The sequence below is a fragment of the Corythoichthys intestinalis genome, chromosome 16, assembly GCF_030265065.1.
Source record: "Corythoichthys intestinalis isolate RoL2023-P3 chromosome 16, ASM3026506v1, whole genome shotgun sequence".
Lineage (NCBI taxonomy): Eukaryota > Metazoa > Chordata > Actinopteri > Syngnathiformes > Syngnathidae > Corythoichthys > Corythoichthys intestinalis.
In genome coordinates, this window is record NC_080410.1 from 17150678 (window position 1) to 17170873 (window position 20196).

The following is a 20196-nucleotide window of genomic DNA, read 5'->3' on the forward strand; positions in this document are numbered from 1 at the left end:
TTACTTCGATTAAGTAAATTTTACTAATTGTGAACTGAACTTAATATTGCAAGCAGTAAAATTTACTTAAAAGTGCTAATTGTTACAATGATTTTATCAAGTAAATCCACCAGTTATTTTTTTTTCAGTGTAGTCAGCTTGAACATAATTGTACCTGTTATTGCTATGTAGTGGCACTGTCTTGGTTCCACATCTGCCTTCATGAACACAAAATTCCCGCGTTCATGTATTAGGACACATTCAACTTTTTTGCTGTGCAGATAGGTACTGGATGCCTCGGAACTTGCGATTCCATTTCCATCCACTGCCTTTATATCAATAAAATACACAAATATTTTGGTTGTGGTGACTCTTAGCCATTTCTTCATGTTGTCCCATGTCGTGATGATGGCAGATGGATGCGGTATTTCCAAATTGTCTTTTTTGAGGGATTTTGATGAATGATGCCACTCCAGCTCCATTGTTTTTGGTAGAGAACTTGGAAAACGGAAGTCACGAGCAGAAAAACGGAAGCACCTCGGAAACTTGTCTATATAACTGTCAAAGTAAGTGGAAACTGCTTTTTTACACCCCTTAATTGAGTTTGGTGTAATCCCCCTGAAATAGATGAAACAATCAATATAAAATAAAATAATTGAAAAAATAACTCTGCGATTGGCTGGCAACCGATTCAGGGTGTACCCCGCTTACTGCCCATAGTTAGCTGGGATTGGCTCCAGCACCCCCATGACCCTCGTGAGGATATGCAGCTCGGAAAATGAGTGAATGAATGAAAACGTAACCATAGACTAAAAAACGATCAAAAACACAAATAACAGACCTAAAACTTTAAAAGCAACAGGAGATGATAAAATATAATAAATAATCATACAGGAATGAAAACAAATAACAGTTAAGCAAATAAAATAAACCACTAAATGCTGAACTTTAAAACCGAAATCGTTGTTTACGCTGTCTCGATGAGGATTTCAACCACTCAGCCCTTGTGGTCATATGTACACCATGCAATTTCATGGTTGACCAGCAAGTGGCAGTAATCACGACGCTGCGTGAATGAAAGGTTTTAAAACGCTGCCAAACACCGGAAGCACTACTTTGGTCCTTGAGACCAACCACCGATAGTCAAGCTGGAAGGTAAAACTAATATATTTACTTTTATTATAACTATTTAACGTGTATGTAAAATTTGTAGCATTTCTCTTCTCCGGTTTTATTTTATTTTATTTTTTTTATATGGGGTGTGTTTTTTTCAAGAGAGAAATGCGGGTTTCTAGTTATTTGGGCAAGGAGGAGGGCGAAGAGGGCAAAGTCATACGTAATGCATCTTAATGGAAGAAGGAAGAGCTCTGCTTGTTGATACGGAGCACACATAATGGCCCAGAAATGTCTTAAGAGAAACCTGGTTAGAATCACGAAGTTTATATGGACATTTCATTTCTTAAAGTTTTCAATATCGTGTGTCCTCCGCATATGGGTTTTTGAAACATGGCTCCATAAACTCGCACGCCATTTGACAACCCTGACTTGGTACACATGAACACGTTTCGATGCCCTGACCACTGAGCGGAAAAAATTGCTGGCGAAAACCATGAAGAAGAAGCCACAAGAAGCTTTTGAAGAACTTTTGGACCCTCAATTAATGTTGTTTCAACATTGAAATCCATACAAAACCTAAATGTGATTTTGATTATTAATAATATTGAACAACGCTGAATCAATGTTATGTTTTCGACCAAAATACCCGCTCATCCATAATTCAATGACTTTTTAATCAGTCTTCCATGTCAATCATAAATCAACTATTTGTCAACATTAGTTCATCAACTATAAAACATTAACCCAACATCGCCTGACATACCATAGAACGTTGTTTCAACGTCACTTGACGTCGAAAATTTTTACTTAAGATTTTACCTAACCATACTGATGATTTTGATGGAAAATTACCGTTTATTCACTGTCAAATACACGTGTGTTTGTGCATTGCAACTTGATAACAACTATATGTCAACTATACTGATGATTTTGATGGAAAATCAACGTTTATTCAATGTCAAACACACGTGTGCTTGTGCATTGCAACTTGATAACAGCCATCGACACGGTGCGGCGGCACTCAAAATTTTGGCACAACTTTACACACGAAAAATGACCAGCTCGGTGAAACATTTGCAACACAACTATATCTTGCAAAGTTGGCTACACGACTAATATCATTGAACACCTCCAGCTTCATGGATTACATGTGCCGAGTGCCAAGTGCATAGCTGAGTACCGTGTATTTGACACGCTGCGCCGGTGTTCTGACAAATTTTGCACCCCACGAATGCAGCGGTTCCAAAGTAAACACCACAAACTTTCTTTTAAAGCAATATTTACTTACGTTACTTACATGGATGAACATGTAGAAAAGTTCTCCTCAGACACATCCTCCCATGTTAGCTGCACGTCGCTCTCTCACTGTTAACGTCTTCGCCGTGTCTTTAAGCATAAATTAACGCCATATTCGTGTTGCACATGTATGTTTATGGTGTAACTTGTTTATTTTGCACCTTTTGGATAATATTGAGAATCCAACTGAATGTAAAAGAGGGCTTATTCACCACTACAACAGCTTCGGTTGCAAATTCTGAAGAGGGTGCAAAATTTGTCAGAAGACCAGTCCTCTAACCAGTCAGAACCAGGTATGTAAAACAATAAATTACGTCTGTCTTCTGCTGTCCCCACCACCCGACCCGGGATTAAGCAGTAGATGATGAATGAATGGATGGATTGAATAGTATGATAAGTTGTATTATTACGTCCGGCTACGGTAAATATCACATGTATATAGAACTAGATGCGCAATGTCAGACTCGGTAGCGTTAGCACATGTATAGAGAACTAGATACAAAATGACAGAATTGCTGGCGTCAGCAAACAGCCGCCATCTTAAAGCAGTAGACTTCTCAGTCTATATATAAGCAGCTACGTACTTTACGTAGCGTGTTGCCGCCTCCGTTAAAGTCAACAGTATTAAAAGATCATCAAATTATAATCAGTAGAGGAATTTATACCGAAGCTTTGTCGCACTTTCACAAACATCTTTGTGAAAGTGCCCTTCTGTGGAAAGAAACTTCATCACATACAAGTTCAAAGACTGATATTTATATACAAGTTAAAAATAGCCCTGGGTGAAGTTCGTATAATTTATAAAATCATCAAGAAGTCGGGAAATTCATATAAACTATGCATTTTTTTTACCGTACCTTTTTTTTTTTTTTTTTTTTTTTAAACCCTGAGTCTTAAAAGAATCGGAATCAAGAATAGTTCAGAACTGGAAATCAAATGTGGAATCGGAACCAGAATCGTTCGATTTCAAATGATGCCCAACCCTACATGTGGGCAGACATCTCATTTAATGTTAGTACTCTTAGCCAATCAGATACAAGTATCCTGCGTTTCCTGCCCTCAATGTGTCATTAACACCCGTTATCACATGCACCTTTGCTCGAGTTTATTAGTGTATATGTGCATGGGTACAATTGACATCACAAAGTGGCTGCACAGGTAAGCTTTTTCATGTTTTGAGTTAGAGGTCTAAAAATTTGCAACTTGCATCCTTAAATAATTTGAGCAACTGTTGTTTATATGTAAATTTGTATATTGTCTTGCGCTTTAACCCTATAACACCTAAGCCTATTTTGTCCGAATTTGCATGCCTTTGATGTTGCCTTTATATTTCAAAGAAAAAATTGTTCACAATGGCCAGGTTGGGTCCCTATTTTCAGGACACCTTGAACTTCATGTCCAAACTGTTGTTTTCTTCACTGACCAATTTTAATCCACAATTTGGACCCAAAAAGACCAAAAAAAAATCCCCAAATCTTTTTTCAAAATTTATAATGTTGATGTCCCATTGACAACCAAACATGCTCGACCAACCGTTTTGAGGCTTGATAATATTTATTCAACTTGTTAGGATAAATATTCAATAGAAAAAAATAAGATTGCGTAGTTTTATGTTTGACAATTCAACACAAACAGCAGGTATGATCATAGGCTTTTTGGTCTTTACACATACTATGGTCAAAACGGGTTATATACAGTGCAAAAGAGTGAGAAAGAAAATTATATATTATCATCCAACACAAAAAGGGTTTGTAGGATATCTCTTTGTGAAGTTAAGTATTTTACCCATCACCTTATCAAAAGCATATGCTTATATGTAGAGCTGTCCTGACTAGTCGACGTCATCGATGACGTAAATCCGTCGACGAGCACAACATCCCGTCGACGGTTAATTTAGGGTTAAAAAAAATATATGCGTGGAAAGTTCAGAATGTCGGACGCTTGGTATGCAAGCGTGGAAAGCGGCACAAAGCCAAAAAAGCGCACCAGAGAGTCCAAAACATTGACTTATTTTTAAAGAAACAAAGGAGGGTACACTATTGTGTTCTGTCTCTTCAATGCCAAGCTTGGCTGCACGTCGGCCGTGAATGACAACGACAGGAGATTGTAAGTCCATTTAACTAACTAATGACATGTTTTATTAAAGTTGCTAAGCCTGTCGCGATATGCAATGAGTCCATTTATCGCATGGTAAATAAAAATGAGGGCGGTCATTTTCAAGGCTGTGTTTTATCGCTGCGCGCGCCTGCGTTCATCCATTTGTGCGTGCGTGCTGATGGCATATGAGACTCTAGTTCTTTTCTCTCATCAACACGCTGTAGAATTAAAGTTCAGACATACAAAATAAGAAAACACATCTATATTAAACACTATTTACGTTAGCATTGCTACATTGAGGTGAATGGGGAAAAAAGACGACCTACTTTAGCCGGCTATAAAACAGGCAGCCTTCTCCAAAACTTGTAGTTAAAAGGTGACACTAAGATTCTGGACAACGTCCGATTGAAGTGTGGGTGGGTGGGTCAAATATTTCATTCAACCTTTCAGGGCAAGGCTAGGGGTGTTGCCATTTTAGTAAATAAAAAAGTGTCCTTTACACCCCTTACAACAACAGCTGACTCAAATGGCCGATATATTATTGTCACTGGAAAACTTTACAACATCAATGTAATACTGGCAAACATCTATGCTCCGAACTGTGATGACCCTCAATTCTTCGTGCGGCTCTTCAATTTGCTGCCTTGCTTAAATTCCAGTTTACTTGTTATGGGGGGGGACTTCAATTTATGCCTGAACCCTGGGATGGACAGGTCATCTGCAAAGCCTGCATATGCATTATCCAAATCTGCTAATTATTTACAGTCATTTCTCTCTACCTATGGCATTTTAGATATCTGGCGTTTTTTTCATCCACAGGAAAAGAAGTATTCATTCTTTTCACATAGCCATCAAACTTACTCTAGGAACGACTATTTTTTCACTGACAATAAATTTACATCCAATATTCAATCATGTGAATACCACCCCATTGTAATATCTGACCACGCCCCTAGTTAAACTTAAAATACCCAATGCTATGGCTTCCAGGCGTTTGTGGAGATTTAATTCACTCTTTTTGTCAGATGAAACATTTATGAAATTTATGTCAGACCAAATTTCTTTATTTCTAACAATTAACACTACTTCAGAGGTCTCGACGTCAACAGTGTGGGAGGCACTTAAAGCATATCTAAGGGGGCAGGTGATATCGTTCGTGGCGCATAAGAAAAAAGAGTCAGTGGCCAAATTGAAAGAACTGGAAGTACATATTACAGATGTAGATAATAAAAATGCACAATCTCCTTCTCCTGATCTATACAAACAGCGATTAAAGTTGAGCGCTGAATATAACACTCTTACATCACACACGATAGAATACTTGCTACTTAAAAACCGGGGAACAGTCTATGAACACGGGGACCGAGCAGGGAAGTTGCTAGCGAATCAGCTGAAAGGCGCTAAAGCTCGACAAGAAATTAATGCTGTAACAACGTGCAACGGTGAAGTGGTCACGGATCAGCTCAGAATAAATGAAACATTCTATCAATACTACCAGGAGCTCTATAGCTCCAATGGGCCTAGTGACCCCCATTTAATAGCAGAATTCTTTAGAGATTTGCCCCTTCCAACTCTATCGCAGGACCAGATTAGCGCTTTAGATGCACCAATACAGCAACAAGATATTGTGACAATGAAGTCATTGCAGACCCAAAAATCCGCGGCCCCGATGGTTGGCCGACTGAGTTCTACACCAGCTTTTCTCATCAACTAGCACCTATCCTTACAGCAGTATACGCAGAGTCTTTTGATAGGGGCTCTCTCCCCAACACCGTGAACCAGACTAGCATAACTTTACTTTAAAAGAAAGACAAGAATCCTTTGGAGTGCTCATCCTATAGACCAATCTCACTTTTGAATACTGACTACAAAATCCTTGCCAAAGTATTAGCACGTCGTTTAGAGGAGGTTTTGCCTGATCTAATATCACCAGACCAGACTGGTTTTGTGAAGGACAGGCGCGCTTTCTTCGGAGTTCGCAGTCTTTTAAATGTCCTGTACACTCCTTGTCAAGCAGACTCTGAATGCGTCCTCTCTATGGACGCGGAGAAAGCAGATTATTTATTTGAAACTCTGGCCAGATTTGGTTATGTCGATAGATTCGTGTCATGGGTTAAACTGCTCTATTCATGCCCCTCAGCGATGATATTAACTAATAATCAACGTTCTGGACGGGTCAGATTACATCGCGGCACACGTCAAGGTTGCCCCCTTAGCCCTCTTCTTTTTGTACTAGCCATTGAACCATTGGCCGCGTCCATAAGGACCGACCAGTGTATTAAAGGCATCTTAAGATACAACATGGAACATAAGGTGTCCCTGTACGCCGATGATCTACTGCTCTATATCTCCAAAGCCGAAACGTCAATTAACCATGCTCTAGAGCTTTTTTCCAAATTTGGTGGGATCTCTGGTTACAAATTAAATTTACATAAAACTGAGCTCCTTCCATTAAATATTACCAAGGCGTCACTGCAAAAGCTCTCTGCACCATTCAAGATATCTGAGCAAGGCTTTACATATTTAGGTGTCCGGGTGACCTAGAATTATCAAGAACTGTTTAAGAAAAACTTTTATGAACTACAACTCAAAACTCAGCAAGACTTATCTAAATGGTCATTTCTTCCACTCTCACTGGTTGGACGAGTGAACATTATAAAAATGTCGGTGCTACCCAAGTATTTATATCTTTTTCAGACTCTTCCCGTGCTCATCCCCAGCACTTACTTCAAGAAACCTGATTCTATAATATCATCTTTTATCTGGAATGGCAAGAAACCCCGTCTCCGGAAAGAACACCTCCAAAAAACAAAACGCAATGGTGGTTTTGCTCTCCCCAATTTTCGCTATTATTACTGGGCTGCAAACCTTTATTGCTTGTCCTTCTGGGTATATTACTCTTTTGACAATGGAGGACCAAAATGGATGGAGATGGAGAAACTTTCATATAGTTCCTTGTCCTTGCCATCTGTGGTCGGTACTTCCATTTCTCAATCACAGAATATGCCACGCCACAACCCCATAGTTTATCACTCTGTTAGAATCTACATGCAGTTTAGAAAACACTTTGGTCTCCATAACATGAGTTTATTAAGTCCAATAGCATCAAACAACTTTTTTCCTCCCGCAATGCAGGATTCCACCTTCCAGGTGTAGCAACGACAGGGTCTGATGAATTTCGGAGATCTTTATATCGAAAACAAGTTTGCCTCCTTCCAACAATTGTCCCAGAAATATCATCTTTCGGTTTCTAATTTTTTTAGATATTTACAGACAAGACATTTTATCTCAAGCTCCATCCCAGGGTTCCCAGATAAACCTCATAATAACGCAATTGATAGTTTGATGTGTTTTAACCCTACCAAGAAAAAGGCAATCTCGATAATGCTGACATCATTCTCCCATTTAAACCCCACCTCTACGTCCAAAATCAAAATAGCATGGGAGAAGGACCTTGACACTGCTATAAGCACAACTGAGTGGGCAGAGGACCTGAGGAGAATTCATTCATCTTCATTTTGCGCAAAGCACTGCTTAATCCAGTTCAAGATTGTACACAGGTCTCACCTTTCTAAATCTCGGTTGGCAAAAGTCTACCCTCAAATTGATCCGTCATGTGACCGATGTAAATCAGAAGAGGCCACTTTAGCACATATGTTCTGGTCTTGTCCCAAGATACAACAATACTGGGAAGGCATCTGTAATGTACTTTCTAATATGATGAAGGTCAAACTCCCACTTAATCCACTTATATTACTCTTTGGGGTCATGCAGGAGAGATTAGTATTACCTATCGGGGGGCGTAAAATCATTGCGTTTTCAACTTTGCTTGCTCACCGCCTGATCCTTTTAAAATGGAAGGATGCAGCCCCACCGACAACATCACAATGGATCAAAGATGTATTATTCCATCTGAAACTCGAAAAAATCAGATATGTGATGAGCGGCTCAGAACAAAAATTCCATAAAGTTTGGGGGGTCTTTCTGAAATACGTGGGTCATCCTTCAACAAAGATAGAGGAATGAAAATTCTGTTGTATACTAACGATCTTAAAATATTTATGCTTGATGTACATGTCTATGACATTATTATTATTTTTTTTTAATTTATTTTTGGTTTGTTTTCTGTTGGGAGGGGGGGGTGTCTTATATGGATGTCTCTATTACTCTTTGAAATCTGAATAAACACATTCAAACACAAAAGGTGACACTTCAAACATGAAAAATCGCTGGTTAACAGCATTTGCAAAAGAAAAAAAAATATTACTGACACCACATGCAATCACAAAAAGTGCTTTTTTGCGGAGTGTAAACCTTAAATTAGCGGTTTAGCGAACGTACTTCCGGGGAACATTTCAAAATAAAAGCATGTCATGTTCGTCATACAAATAACGATTTCTGGAGTTGATCCCACATACTTCAGATTCTACACTAAGAATACCTTTAAAATGACACCCTTTATGAAAAGTGATTGGCAATGAATAATTATTATAATACTATTATATATAGTACTACAGTATACTATAATATTAATGCTAGGTTTTTTTGTTTTTTTTTTAAGAATTGTTTTAAATCATGTTGGAAAGGTGAAGTCAGTGTTCTGAATCTGTTCACATTCCATTCTTTAGCACAAGTTAATTCTATCAGCATTTGAAGTCATTGTTTATTTGTGATTTTTTTTTTTTTTTTTGTTATTTATCTGTTTATTTGTACTTCAATAAAGAATTTAAGTGTTCCTAAATGTTTTTGTGAATTGATGAGCGTCAACAAAAATTTCATTGCTAAATTAGTAAAAAAAAAAAATTTTTTTTTAAATTATAACATTAGTCGACCAATCGTAAAAATAGTCGGCTGACTAATCGGGAGAAAATTAGTCGTTTGGGACAGCCCTACTTATATGCAATCAAGCTTCTCGAACACACACCTATATAAAAATCGAAAAGGTTCATAGTGAAGAACAAAACGTATATATCATTGAAAAAAAAAAAATTTCAAAAATATTGACAAGTAGTTCAGTTCAATTTTTTCAGGCATGCGACCCAATAATTTTTTTTTTTTTTTTTTTTTTTGCGCACTCAATAAAGTTTCTTCTTGAACACGTCACGGAGCTACGTCACACAAAACGTCACACAGCTGACTAGAGGCGTGCGAAATTTCAGATTCTTAGATTATTCGCGATTCGGCCGTGGAAGATTCGAGAACGATTCACAAATATCCAAATTCCGATTATTGAATTATACCAGGTAAAGCGGAAGTAAAACACAGTCAGCGCGGTCTTTGGGACGCAATAAGGAACGGACCGAGAGTAAATATCATGTTCAACTCATGCCGCTAGATAAACAATCATACCTGACTGCGGCTGACAGCCGCTACAAACAACGCCCAGTTGCTAGTTGCTACAAACATACGGCTACAGTAGATATCATAGATATGTAGAACTAGATGCAAAATGACAGACGATGTCGGTGTTAGAACATGTATTATTGAACAGAGATGCGAAATGACAGACTTTCCGGCGTAAGTAAACAGCCGCCATCTTAAAGCAGTGGACCTCTGTAGAAGGCTTTGTTGTAGCGAACCTGATTAACTTTTTATCTAACATACTCCTAAATTGGCAGAATCTTGTCTTGAATCCATCTTTAAATGATGAAATAGTTTTAAAACTTTGACAAAAGAAGACAGAAGGGAAACTGTGGAATAACGGGAGCAGTTTTAACAACTGTAACAGTTGATTCACAACATTAAATTAATTGAATGTAGTTTAAAGCTGCTGATACAGAATGGGGACTGGAGTTTTTTTGTTTACTGTTATTTTTGTATATTTGTTTACTGTTATATGTTAACTTGATACTGAAATAGTAGTTTTGTTTAGCCTGAGAGGATTTTTTAACAATTTTGGAACTAATGTACAAAACATTTAAATACAAAAAAAAAAAAGAAAAAAAAAAAAAGGAGGGGGGTGCATCAATAATCGTTTTATAATCGAATCGGAGCCTCTGAATCGTAATCGTAATCGAATCGTTAGGTTCCCAAAGATTCCCAGCTCTACAGCTGACTCTTCCGCCGTTTGCGCGCTGCTGTCACTTCTACTCGCCGAGACGCCGACTCATCCGAGGAAAACGACAAATATGGCTCATCCTCTTCCTTGAGTCAACAAAATAATGCATTAGCTTGTGCTAAATTTAGTTTTCGATTCATTCTGCACGTTTCAAAGTCGCTCGCTCAATCCAACCGGCCGTTGCTCGCTTCGCATGCCTCCCTTTCCTTAGTCGGCGCCTCGCTCGGCAATTCATTAAAAATTTTCACATTTGGTTCGTCCTTCTTGACATCACAACGGCCCTTGGGATATGTAGTCTTTTGTGCTGCTTATGGTTTTGAAAAATGACAAGAAATGATGAAAATATAAAGATGAACACATGGTCCATGCAGCGTTTTAATGCACATTTATGAGTGCAATAAAACTATAAAACTCAAATGACATTATCTCCCGTTTTACTTGGTCGATTGACTTCAAATAAAAACTGGTGTGGACATCACATTCAGTACTTTCAAATGAGAGCAACCAGTGGAACGTGGGTGAAGTAATTACAGCATGACCAGGCTTCAAAGATGATGGGCGTAAACGTGTCGCAACTGACACGTTCGGTCTTAAAGGGTTGAGTAAAGAAGAATTGGAATTTTGATGATAATGTGGTTAGTAAGCTATATACCCCAATCTTCTATACAGAGAATCATTTAAAAGACTATAGTGCTTGATTCTTGGCTGATTTGTTTCCTGCCTCTGACACTGTTATTAAGTTCATGAGTCAACCAAACTTAGTTTTGCTTCATAAGGATTTTGGATTAAGAACATTCACGTTCTGTTATTCTGTTTTATGTCTTCGGTTTAGATGGCTCATAGGCTTCTAGTACGCAGAATTTGGACGCTCTCTGCGAAAGAAATCCGCTGCCTCCCAGCATCCTCCGCCGCCTTTTCCTCCACTTTCTTTTCCACTTCCCTGCAGCCTTCCACCGCACGGGCATCCTTCCTCTCCCCAACACACAATCTGCCTCGCGTGCTTCCTCACACCACCCGTCGTCAAGTCTCCTTTAATGTGCAGGACAACGAGGATTTCACAGAAAGAGTCATTAATAGTCAACTGCCAGTGCTGATTGACTTCCATGCACAGTGAGTATGCGCAGTGCTGATTTTTTAAAAATTATTATTAAATCTTTCAGTGCTATTGACGATGTTAGACGTCCAATCGTGGTTCTTTTCGTCCTTCTGCTGTTAATTTCAACGAGTTTGTCACTAGTAGACGTCAATCCATTTAAAGTGGCACATTCATTCACCTCCATTCGCTGCTAATGCTCCCACTTGAAATGGATTGGACATCTATTACTGTCACAATATAACTTTGGTGAACACTACAGAACGATAATGCAATTTTTTTGTGTGTGTTATCAGATGGTGCGGTCCCTGTAAAATCCTTGGACCAAGGTTAGAGAAGGCTGTTGCAAAACAAAAAGGCCGTGTTGCCATGGCGAAGGTAGACATTGACGATCACACAGACCTGGCTATTGAATATGGGGTGAGAATTGTATTTGAATTACTTGGAACAGCCATGAAAATGATTAAGATGAACGCAATTATAAAATCAGATGGTATATTATCTCTGGCATTACTCTTCATTCTCATAAAGTAAATGCATGAAGGGGCTTGCTGCATCTTATAGATCATTTTTGAGGTCAAAGGTAGTCATGTACAGTACACACAAGTTTTGGTGACGATCGATCTCAGTTTTCGGACATTTGCCACGTTTACATGGAGCCAAATATTCCAATTACAATGGGAATATTTGTTCAAACCGTATAAATGTGTTCCATATAAACACCTCATTCGGAATGAACAGGCCCATACCGAATGGAATTTCATTCCGATTCACAGGGGTGGAATATTCCTTTTCCCAAACCGATTAGAAGTAAAATTATATCATGTAAACAGGGAGGCGGAATGGTGTCTGGTTGCGTTCTTTCTGCACATGCTCCGTACTGACGTGGTGACGTCACTTTGTGACGTAAGTAACGTCACTTGCAACATGGCTTCCAAGCACAGCGCACCTAATTGTAGTCCGGCGGAAAGATTGTATTTAATTCAAACTTTAAAAGAATTGAATATAATTGCTCGCTTAGACGGGCGTAAAACGAGGAACAGTGAACTGTTTAAAAAAGTTCACGAGAGGTTACACGAAGCCGGAATAGACCGGAGCGTTGACCAGATTAGAAACCGGTGGAAAACCGGCTACTACAAGGCAAAAGAGCAAAACAGCAGAAGCGGATACGACCCCACAAACACAACAAGTGGGTTAAAGTTAAAACAGCAGCACTCCAACGATCGATCTCCATGTTTTGCAACGTGACGCTTTGTTTTGATTAATCTGCGCATGTCAGTTGGCAGTTGTCAAACGTCCTTTCGGAATAAAGGCAGTCACATGTAAACGCTGGATCGGAATAGATGAAGTGACATGTAAACAGCTGATCTGAAATTTCCATTCGGAATGATTTGAATCGGTATGAATAAAAGTCAGCATGTAAACGTGGCTATTATAAGCAATGTAAGTTGCTCCTTTTCCAATGTAAAAATTGTTGTGACGACTGATGTCACACCACTAGATTGGAGGCGTGTCAATTTTGCCAATGAAATGTAGTCATTTTGGGATGACTTTTTTTCTTATTTTTTATTTATTGATTGTAATACCTGAAAAATGTCCAAATGTATTTCACCATTTTTAAAAAAAAAAAATCATAATTTAAAGCATTAAAATCGCTAAAAATAGTTCACATAAGCGCCCCCTACTTTTTTTTTTTCTTCTTTAAACTTTATCAGTGCCACTGATGATGATAGGCGTCCAATCACATTGCTCGTTTCATCTTTCTGTGAATTTAAATTGACTAGGCGTACAATTCATTGAAAGTAGAATGGCTGGCAGTGACTGAACATTCGTTCATTTGTTGCCAGCCTTTTCAGGTCAAACAGATTGGACGTCTGTTACCATCAACAGCAGCAAATTACTTGAGACAATAAAAACAAAAGACGGAGAAAGCTCGAAACAAGTTTAAAAAACAAAAGTAATGTAAATAGAATGCAAAACGTCTGTTTTAAATATTGTCTTCTCCCCGTATTTGTGCTGTCAGGCACAAAATACAAAGCAATTCCTACTGTACACAAACACTCATGGATTAATCTATTGAATTGGAATTTCCTTTTTGGTAAATAACAACTACCAAAAAAAAAAACTATACTCATTTTTTAAAACAAAATTCTTGGCAATTAAAAAAAAAAAACGTGGACGATTTGCTGCTGTATTAGTCAAATCCAGTTTCATCTATCCCGATTGCCATTGACATTTTAACCCAGTTTGGCAAATATTCAGGATCTAAATAAAATTTTGGAAAAAGTCAACTTTTGCCTATTAAGACCTTATGAAGAATGATACCTGTGTCTTTGTTTCCATTTGAAGTCACAACTGAGGGGTTTCGATACTTGGGCATTTTTATCCCTGCTTCCTTTGAGGACCTTTTCAAGTACAATTTTCATCCGTTAATTGATAAATGTAAGCTTGATATGATACGCATGTCAGTGCTCCTACTCTCGTTGACTGGCAGAGTTAATTTGGTCAAAATGGTCATAGTTCCTAATATTTCTTTACCTGTTTCAGCACATCCCGATCTTTCTAACAAAATCCTTTTTTCCTTACCTAGATAAAATAATTTCTGCATTTTTATGGCTTGATAATGTCCTAATCTCGCTGGTTTTTGGCACCAGATTTTTGATACTCTGGAAAACGTGTCTGGCACAAACTTGGCGATCGATCCATGCGCAGCACTTTTGCCTGCCCTCCCCTATCACCTGCTCTATCCGCGCCAACACGCCATTTAATGGCTTTCACGACCCTATTAGCGAGACGTCTTATTTTGCTTAAGGGTTAGGGTTAGGAAACATGCACTTCCTCCATCATACAATAGTTGTCTCAAAGAGGTTTTGAATCACGTAAAGTTAGAAAAGATAAGATTCTTACTTTCTGGTAGGGAAAATATCTTTCACAAAACCTGGCAGCCCTTCAGAGACTACCTGGATGGATTAATAATCTCCACAGAATAGCAATAACATGCCCTGCCCCAGCCCTTCCCCTTTTAATTTCATTTTGAGTTTTGTTCATCATAGCATTCATGCCTATCTATTGTGCTACGGGCTTGAATTGTTTTCGTTTTCTTTGAATTTTATTTATTTATTTATACTTAAACTTTCATTACTATTAGTATCTTGTTTTTGTTTGTGTGGGTGTGTGTGCGTGTGTGTAGTTCGTGTAAAATAGATGAGCTCATGATACAGCCAAACATAACTGTTTTTTTCCCTTTGAATTATTTCAAAGACTAAGTGTTATCAACCTATCCTTATCATTTATTTTTAAATTTTTTTTTTCTTTTTCCCATTTATACCAAATGTGCCATAAAAAAGACCAATCGATTTGTTATTTCTGATGTGGCTGAGAATTATTAAATCATGTCCATGTATTCAAAGACTCAACTAAAAAGATGTGTACAAAAAGAGAAAAAAATCTATTTAATTCCCTGGCCTAAAAGACACTAATACAGGTAGTCCCCGGGTTACCACTGGCGACGTAACCCGAATTTCCGCGTAAATTGGAATTAACCCTTTAAGGAACCCTAAATGCCATCCAAAATCTCAAAATAACTATCAAAAAACATGTATTATACGTCATGGTAATAAAATAAAATAAAAAATAAGATACTGTACTTGAACGTGAAAAAGGTACACTGAGTATGCCGGCTTGTTCGCAATTGGAGACACAAGAGTTCTTGTTTCACCGATGTTTACTGTAGTTTTACTTTGAAACCAGACACACACACCATAGAACACTTTTGCCTGCTAGTGAACAAACGGACAACTTGATGTGACTTAAGAAGCTTATTTAGGGCTTGATTTCAGCAACTTGGACAAGGTTTATGCTTTATGCTACACCGTTGCTTGCTGCATCGGACCCTATTTCCGTAGTATAATACAGAAAGCGACTTGATTGGGTGTGCGCTCACTGTAATTAAACTTCTAGATTTCCCCATTTTAATTTAACTTGTAAACAAATTATTGTTAACATTATAGTCCCAAGAATTGTACAATGACAACAGGAAAGCAAAAACAATGCACGCAAAAAAAAATGAAGTTGCATCATGTGTATTTTCAATTAACCTCAGTCAGACAACAGCTCTTCTTATTTGGGAAACAAAAACTTGCAAGGAACCTGTACAGCTGTTACACTGAAGAAAAATACGGCGCTCAAACAGACACTACACCGTCACACGACAAAAAAAAAAAACACGACTGGAGACAAAATGGCGGACGAGCCTCCGGCGTCGTAAAGTCGAGATCACGTAGGTCGAGTACGCTGTAACCCAGGGACTACCTGTAGTATAAAAATCAGGCAAATTGAAGAGGTGGGTCTTGACATGGAATGAGCCTATGGCATTGTTTCTGAATTTGTAAAACCTTGCCACAGTGATTGTGTTTTCACTCACAGGTGTCTGCCGTTCCAACAGTTATCGCTATGAGTGGAGGCGATGTTATCGACCATTTTGTGGGGATCAAAGATGACGATGAACTGGATTCCTTTATCAGCAAGATCATTGGGAAATAAACCAGTTTTCCAGGCCTGTCACTTCACCACCATCACGGTGCCGTTTTCCATGATCCTGGTGTGACAGTTTGAGTGTTGAGCAGCAATACTGCGTCTGTGCTCACACCCTTCTCTAGACTCGTTGCTTTTGCCCCGTCCTGTCTCGTCTGTCTCTCTGTGTCTTGTTTTAGTTACGGATATGGGCCTCCATTGACTTTGGAAGTAAATGCTGTGTGCCTCTCTCGAGCACTTACTGTCATTATTGACAGCTTCAACGGCTTTATTCAGAGCTTTATAGGTGATGTATTGTGTTTGAAATGTGTCTAGAGAAGGAGAAAATACAACACAGTACTGCTCTCATACAGTATTGTGTGTAATGAGGGATGAGCATTTAAAGTAGTAAAGAGAATTTAATTTAAAACATGAGAATTGAATGAGGTTTGTTACCAGGTTAACTGTAGTTTCTGCTTTCGTCCACGTGAGGGTAGCGTTTCTCTAACATGAACCAAAACCACACAAATAATCGTTTTGCACCAATATGCCTAGCAATGTGATAAAAATTGTGTGCGTTTGTGCATGTGCACCTTTGAGCCCTGACTGTGAAGAACACAAGTACAACAAACAGGAATGGTAAATAATTTGATTTCATTTATTACTTAAATGAATGCTGTATTTCAAATATGAACAGAAGTAATAAAGAAATCAAAATATGTTGTGGATTTGGCTTGGCTTGTAGAATACTCATTTCAATTTTAGAGTGGTAAAAATGTATCTGGAAGTAATGTGTGTGTCTGACTGAAGGAATTCATGTTTTTTCATGGCTGAAGGCAAAGCCAGTCATGGGGCCTTTCACATCCGTATACTGTACCTAGAACAAGTATTTCCTCTTTAACACAATTTTCAGTTGTAAAATTCTTGGGGATTCTTTTGCTGTTATAAGAGTGTAAATCAATATTTAATATACTGTAATTGAACTTTTGGACATTTTTAATGGTGAGTATTTTCCCATGATGAAAATTCTGCACAGGTGTGAAACTTGAGGTCTGGGGGCCAGATCTGGCCCACCAAATTTTGTGTGGCCCCTCAAGGAAAATATGTGCGTTGACTTGTTTCTGACTAAAATAAAATGTCTACTCAGTTAATAATGGAAGACTAAAAAAATCAGATTATTTACTGTTTTGTCCTCTAAATAATTGGAAAAAAAAGACAATATTTAATATTTAAATTAAATGAGAATTACCGTTTTTCCTTTTTGTTAAGCAACGTTCAAGAATGTTTAACGAGGGTTGAAAAGCTATTAACTTTTTTGATTAAAGATTGACTTACAAGTAGTTTAATGAGATCTCTGTCACGGCCCTAGGGGGTCTGTATCACTTTCACTGGCGCTTTCACATTAGACCAAGAGGACCAGGGTCCGTTTGGAGAGCAACATCGCAACAGCACAAGCCAATGACTTGTTAAAAAGGTTCAGCATTGACACTGCGCCGACCGAACTTTCCGAGTAGCATAACATGGCCCAAAGGCGCACTTATTGATTGGAAAAAATTAGAAGAGGAAATACATCCCTCTTGGGAGGGGGTGTGGAGGATCACAGCACGTATAGTAGCATAAATTAGGTTGTCGCTCCCGACTTGATGCCGAGTGAACTGGAGTATATAAAAAATGTATAGGAAAAAATTGAACGGCGATAGGGAACCGCGTGTAACGCTAAGTCACTTGCCTGGCACGGCCAGACTGTTCCCCCTGTATTTTTCAAACACTGTGAGAATAGTCTGGGACCCAGCCCATTAACGGCCTCTCGAGCAAGAACAAAATCATCTGTCCAATCAGATTGGTTTGTGTGACGTGTTCTTAAAGAGCAACGACACTCTTGCGCGCCGGAAGTCGTCTCCACAACAACACAGATGGCGAACGGGAGAGCCGAGAATATAGTGGGGAGAACAAGTATTTGATACACTGCCAAACAGTGTATCAAATACTTGTTCTCCCCACTGTATGTTCCAAGCCGCGGTAAATTCAGTTTTAAATGACCAAAAACACATCGACACAAGTCTGTGATAAGTCTGTCTCGCGCTAGCCATGTTGAATAAACGCCGCTCCCCTCGTATGTTGACTTCTGCACGCAAGTCCTTCGTCACTTTACTAACGTCATGTCCTCTTGTCGCTGACTGGTCCACTCCGCTGTCTGTTTGCTGGAAATTTTCCCTGGAAATTTTATCCGCTGAATGGTGGCCAGACTCAATCGCTGGGACAGCGATGAGTCTGGTGTACCAGGCTACCAAGTCACACTCTCACCTTTGTGACTTTTTGGAGTGTCAGATTATCGCCACTTCTAGGCGAGCGAGACTCATGAAACTTCCGCTCGTCTCGGCCACTTTCACACAAGGACTCAAGAACAGCATGCAAAACACAACCGCCACGTTAAAACCTCTTCTGATTCTGTGTAACAAAAGCAACTGCTTAGTACAGCACAACAACATTTGGCCATGTTTAATCGTCTGTCCTCTTGCCATTGTTGATTTTGGATATTGCGTGCGCTGTACTTCCGCTTCCAAGGATGCACTGCATGTAGTGTAACAGCCTATAGCAGGGGTCCCCAACCTTCTTTGCACCACGGACCGGTATCATTTGGGTCTTTTTTTTCACAGACCGGTGTTCTGAAAAATTTTGCAACCCATCAAAAATTGCAACTACGCGGTTCTGCGCATGCGCGTAACGTCAAACATGGCTGCAAAATGCGCAAATGCAGCGATTCCAAAGTAAACACTACAAACTTTCTTTAAAGAAAGGAATATTAACACGTTTGATCATGGAAGGACATGTAGAAAAGTTCTCAGATACATCCTGCCATGTTAGCTGCACACAACAACTGCACACCGCTATTTTCACCATTAACGACTTCGCCTTGTTGTTAAGCGTTAATTAAGAAGCCCGCTTCACAAAGATACGATGTTGGAAATTGTAGCAAGGTTTTCAATGCTCTCGTAGCGATGTCAGGATATTCCGGAATTACTTTAATCCAGAACCTCGGTAGAGTTGTTGTCTCAACTGTACGTTTAAGGTCGCCGTCATTTGCGATCTCTACAAGCTGATCCTCCTGTTGCACAGATAATGCTCGAATCACTTGGTTTATTCACAAACGGGTCACGAAACCACTCCTTCGCAGTTCGTGGATCTTCGAGGTTGTTCTGGCTCGTCAGGTGTCCTTTTCGCCGTAAAAAATATCTCCAAAGACGTCTGTTTTCCAGTCATCTTCGCTCGTGTTGGGGCTAATTATTTCCGGGAAGAAATGTGCTGCGCCCGCGGCCTAGTAATACGTTATTATCGAGGAAAAGCGCACATAGATATATTATATACACAAAACAAGATGTACTGCTAGCAGTCCAGTCAATGGATTTCTATGACGACATTCTAATTTACCCTGAACTATTATATCTAGAGTAGACAGGGATATTGGTGTGTTAAGCAGGGGCACAGGGTTGATTCGGCCAGAATGCGGTCGTTAATAAATTATTATTTCTATGCGGCCCGGTTGCAAATGCTCCACGGACTGGTACCGGTCCGCGGCCCGGCAGATGGGGACCCCTGGCCTATAGCATCACAGCTCCACGCTGTAATGCTGCACACAAAGTAGCAGTAACCTGCTCCGGTTGCATTCACAAGCGAAGCAGGGTGCACTTAAAGCGGACAGAGACCCACGATTTTTGAACGACAAGATTTTGAAATTTGTTTGGTCCGAACTGGAGTTCGGATGCGCGTTCACATTTACAAAACAAAGCAGACCATCTGAGAAAAAGAACTCTATTCCGTTTAAAACTGACCAAATAGTGCCAGTGTGAAAGCACCCTAAGCCAGGGGTCCCCATCTGCCGGGCCGTGGACTGGTACCGGTCCGTGGCGCATTTGCTACCGGGCCGCACAGAAATAATAATTTAATAACGACCGCATTCTGGCAGAATTAACCCTGTGCCCCTGTTTAACACACTAATATCCCTGTCTACTCTAGATATAATACTACGGGATAGATTACAATGTCG

General features: G+C 39.3%; 1 protein-coding gene across 1 annotated transcript; it reads left to right on the plus strand.

Annotated features, from left to right (window-relative positions):
* The first annotated feature begins 1030 nt into the window (after positions 1 to 1030).
* On the plus strand, positions 1031 to 17293 carry txn2 (thioredoxin 2). Its single transcript, XM_057860536.1, has 4 exons — positions 1031 to 1134; positions 11379 to 11656; positions 11936 to 12017; positions 16065 to 17293. The coding sequence occupies exons 2-4, from the start codon at positions 11379 to 11381 to the stop codon at positions 16179 to 16181; spliced, it is 477 nt and encodes a 158-aa protein (XP_057716519.1). The 5' UTR covers positions 1031 to 1134; the 3' UTR covers positions 16182 to 17293.
* Positions 17294 to 20196: the final 2903 nt, after the last annotated feature.